At 36.6% G+C, this 5057-nt stretch overlaps 1 protein-coding gene across 1 annotated transcript; it reads left to right on the plus strand.

Moving 5' to 3' along the window:
• The first annotated feature begins 260 nt into the window (after positions 1-260).
• Positions 261-1706, plus strand: LOC148918277 (uncharacterized). Its single transcript, XM_089050529.1, has one exon. The coding sequence runs from the start codon at positions 261-263 to the stop codon at positions 1704-1706; it is 1446 nt and encodes a 481-aa protein (XP_088906655.1).
• The last annotated feature ends 3351 nt before the right edge of the window (positions 1707-5057 follow it).

Here is a 5057-nt window from a genome sequence, read left to right on the forward strand (position 1 = left end):
ATTGTTGTTTTAAATGCTTTAACCGGTTAATTCTATTATCTTATTAGTTCTAGAGGACTCACTAATCTGCAACAAATAGAGAATGAGTTTGTATAATAAATTCATGTGATATACTTATTGTTGTTGTTGAGGTAAACAGATATCACTTGAATAATAGAGGCAGACATGATAGGTCTGATTGCATCAATCTCTTGAGTTCCACAGCTACCCTCAATCTATCTGCAACAGGCTACCCCCTTTTCAGTGCAATTGCATCTGAAATGAGAAATGTCACCTCAACCTCAAGAAATGCAGAGAAGTTCCTGCCCAAGTTATTGGATCGTCTGGGAAAAGCCAAAGCCAAGGCCATTGCACGCATAAAGCCAGGTGATGATCAGGAGGTGGTTCTGAGTCGCTTCAAAAAGATTGAAGATGAGCTTCAACAAATGGAAGACTTAAAGTTGCTACCTAGAGTTACGCTCTGGGAGCACACTCTGTTCAGCCAATTCACTGTCTTAGAACGTCTAGTTTACAAGTTGTTCTTGGGAGATGATGAGAGCAATCCTTTCAACAGCCTGGAGGCAATCACAGACCAAATAAAAGCCTCAATCTCTTTAGTGGAGTTACCGAGTTACCCTGAACGCAGTTTAGAGTTTACGCATCGGTCTCAGCCCGAGTGGGGTCTAACAGCAGCTAAGAAGCTATCAAAAAAGTTGTCACAAATGGGCTTGGAGAAAGGAATTTACGAAAGCCGTGCCATGGCTAATCTGAGGAGGAGTTACGAACATCTTGGGGGCACCGAGTGGAGGCTCTGCTTCCTCTCTTTCTCAATCTTTCCTGAGGAGTCGGTGATAATGAAAAGGCCTCTAATTTACTGGTGGATTGGGGAGGGCTTCATCACGGCCACCCAAGATAAGACAGCCGAAGAGGTAGGAGAAGAAATCTTTGGCAAACTCATGAAACAGCGCTTGATTCAACCACATGGAAATGTTAATTTATCCACTCGTTGCACGCTGCACCCTTGGATTCGTTGTATGCTGATAGACTTGGCCAGGGACGCTCTGCTCTTCCACTTTGATTCAGACAGGCCTTGGATGCCATCATGTCAAGTATCATTGTGCAGGCGCGCGTGCTTAGTTTTTGATCAGAACCCAACTTCTCCGGGTGAGGAAGATTTATTTACAGTAGTCAATGTGAACAGCAACTATCTTAGCTTCAAACGTGAATGGCTTAGCAAGTTGAAGAAAGTTGTTGTTCTTCAGCTGGGACGGTGGCAGAGCTCACCCACGCATCACATTGAAGTGGATGATGAAGGATTATTTTTGAAAGGTATTGGGGCCCAGCACTACTTGAGCTTCAAGTATCTTAGTCTCCGAGGAATATCAGGAATAACAGGGATTCCTTCTTGTATCTTTAACATCATCAGCCTTGAAATTCTGGATCTGAGAGCATGCCACAATTTAGAGACATTGCCTTCAGATATCTCATCGTTGAGGAAGCTCACTCATTTGGATATATCAGAGTGTTACTTCCTAGGAGGCACGCCGAAAGGGATTGGCAAACTCTCTTCCCTCCAAGTACTTAAAGGTTTTCTCATAGCCAATTTGATAAATACTCCCTCAAGACTCGGTGACCTTGCCAAGTTGAAGAAACTAAGGCGGCTAAGTATATACATAGGGAATGAGGCCGTAATGCATGCCAACGAGTTTGAAACTTTAAAGGAATGAGGCAGTGGTTTCTCCAGAGTTAACGCCTCTGTATCTAGTTCATGTCTGCAGCGTGTTATAATTAACTGCATGCCCTATTGTTACTGTATGCATACATCAATCCCTCTGCAATATGCAAGAACAGGGGAGTTTTCCAACCCCACTCCTTTTCTTAAATAATTAAATTTATATGCGAATTTTATTTTTATTGTGAAATTTAAGCAAACAAAAGTTTTACTAATCCCCCTCTTTTTACAGCTGCTGATAAATATAGCAGAGCTTAGTCAAGGTGCAATGATTTGGCATCACAATAAAAGCAATCCAACTGTGCCTTGCCGGGGACCAAGAAACACACATTCAGCTGGCTTCAAATACGTTAATTGTATTCGTTTGTTCGGTTCTTGTTTAATAGTGAAGAATTAATTCTCTAACAACAATTAGTGTCGTGGTAATGTGATGTAGTAATTAAAAATAATAATTCTCTAATCATCATTCTTTTTCGAGAGAAAGTTGCTAGCATTCTACTTAATATAGTATCCATCCGATCAACTTGTCATTTTCAGAGATTTCAAGTTGAAAACCTCTGATCCTCGTGTGCTTTGGGGACTTGTCTTGTATTGAATAATAGTTGGTTTTGTGTTGTGTTACCGAATTGTCATGGTCTTTTTTCATAAAGTGAAGGTATTTTTTATTTTTATTTTTATTTTAAAAGAACGAAATTCATTAAAGAAACTAGAGCAAATTACAATCATTTAAGAGGGAATCCTGATGATTGCATGGGGCCACTCATTCCAGTCAACCAAACCATCAACAGAAAGAGAAACTTTAGCAAAGCGATGAGCAACGTCATTGCAGTAGATACAGTACTGACTTCATGGGAAATCTTGAGCCTTGTGCTATATTTTATGTTCTGTAGATACTATCTATTCTTGAAAGTTGAACATGCTTTCATTCATTTTTCTTTTTTGCAATCGTGCCTCCAGGTAGAATCCAGATCCTCTGTTTGGATTTTATCTGCCAAAATCAGCTTGATTTCTTTCTTGAATATGCCATTCCATTAAAATTTAATTTAATGGACTTTAAGTTGACGTATCGTCTTTAAATCATAAAACAATTTCCTCATCATTTTAAAAGAAAAAAATAGCCCTGATTGAATCACAAGAAACTTAAAACTGTTAAACTTAGTTTTTCAAGAGCATCTCATATTTGTCTAACACGTGTCCACCCACATAACATAAACTTAACTCTGGTAATTTTTTTTTTTTACCAAATAAATAAGTAAATATAAACCACAAAATATTGGGCAGTGCATCTTGCAAAACCTAGCCTCCCTACTCATAGATCAATACAAAGTGCATTGGTGAATAAATACAATATGAAGCGAAACTGATGTTGTCATCGTTGTTTTTTCTCAGATTTACTTTGCTTCTGGTTTTTTCTTCTCAAAATTCCCTGATGGGATTTCATGATTTATGGGTTTTATGAATTTTGTGTTGAATTTAGCAAGATGGAAGAGAATGCCTGGCTTTTGCAATTTGCAGAAACGTCTACGGTGGTTGGTGGGTATTTCCCTAGTTTTTAGTGAAAATAAATAGGGTTAATCGTTTTATTCGATATATCTCATCAAGTTAAAATGGTGCTTATCATTTTATGTATACTTTTCATTCTCGTCATGTTTACAAAAGCAGAAATGATTATAGAAGAGTATGGTAGTATAGTTATGTTGTCCACCTATATTATAACACATATATAAGATAAACTATATTGTCCATTTATATTATAACACATGTACAAGATATATTATGTGATCATATGATCATATTATTTTATAATTATTTGGCAATTCATGCCCACGTGGGTCCTTCTCAAGCTTTATTTATTATATTCTTCAGTTGTCTCTCAAAGTGCAATGGTTTGGCATCACAATTAAAGCAATCCAATTGTGCCTTGCGGGACCTTATTTTGTAACATGTCACTTTGCTTGATTCTATTACAAAGTGAAGCTTTTTTATTAATACGGCATCAGAATCTAATTGTCGGCTAGATTGGAAACCCCCAATCCAAGTATGCTCTTGGGGCTCCTCCTATATTGAATTAGTTGGTTTGTGTTGGGAAATGTGAACATGGATACTCTTTCAAAATCTGATAATTGATTAAACAAAATGAAGTAAAGCTTAACTGCTTTATGCTTTTTATTATAAGGTTGAAGACTCAAGTTATGCCAAAGTAATATGGAAAATATTACCTTCAAATGATTAATTATCAGTAGATTGACTATTGACTTCATGGAAAAGCTTGAGCCTTGTGTTAGTACACTCTTGAACATGCTTTACGGCCATGTTTGGTGACTAGTATTGGATTTGATTTAATATCTCACTAAATCTAAGGTATATTGAAGAAGAAAATGAAAATATGGGTGAATGACTTTGATTAGGAATCTGCTGAAAAATGTTTCTTTTTGTTTTTTGTTTTTATACAAGCGATAATCTACATTAAATCAATCTAATCTATGAAGAAGATGATTTGAACTTAGGTACAAGGAAGCGAGCTTACTACCTTTTCCAATTAGTCTAACCCACGTATGCCAAGTATACGTAAAGTGGAAAAAGTAAGAAAGAACTATCTCTATTCTTTAGTCGTCTCAAGCTGCAATGATTTGGCATTGCAATAAAAGCAATATTCTAACCGCGCCTCGTGGGACCTTATTTTGTAAGAAAGTCATGTCACTTTGCTTGATTCTATGATGAATTAAGCTTCTTCTTTCCTTTTTTTTTTCTTTTTTTTCTTTGTTTTTTTTTAAATGGTATCACTTTGCTTGATTCGGTTTTTTGAAGATGTTTTGATTTTTCTTGTTTGCAATTGTGCCTCCAAGTTTAATTCCTAAAACAAGGCTAGCTCTGGCCCGATGCAGGCATATCACAATAGCACAGGACCCAAAATTTAAGGGCCAACAAAAAATTTCAGTTGGCCCAAATATATATTTAAGAAAAAAATTAATCTGGACCCCATGACACCAGATTTTTTGTTTACTTCATTCCCCTTTTTTATTCCTATTATTTGTAAATAAACATGCCATAATAGTGTTAGGTTAAGTTAAATTGATGGAAAAATATCAAAGTATCCAATTCTCCTAGTCAGCATTGTTTCCTTATGTTCCATCATGCTCAGTATAAGAACAGGATAGGTATCACTGTTATTTTCTTTGGTCAAGTGGCAACAAAGCTATTTGTGATGTCAAAGGGAAACCAGAAGTTTTTGGAACCTCACGGGGTTAAAGCAATGATGGTATGATGATTTGGAACTTCAACTGGCTATTCATAGTGTTGATGCCCAAAATCGAGTATAAACTTAGATAGAAGAAATGTGGAGTCT

Source organism: Prunus mume, linkage group LG4 (assembly GCF_029339155.1).
Source record: "Prunus mume cultivar Tortuosa linkage group LG4, ASM2933915v1, whole genome shotgun sequence".
Lineage (NCBI taxonomy): Eukaryota > Viridiplantae > Streptophyta > Magnoliopsida > Rosales > Rosaceae > Prunus > Prunus mume.

What these genes read in the sequence shown, in the direction of transcription:
- LOC148918277 (XM_089050529.1), top strand. Translation starts at nt 261, where the DNA reads ATGAGAAATGTCACCTCAACCTCAAGAAATGCAGAGAAGTTCCTGCCC.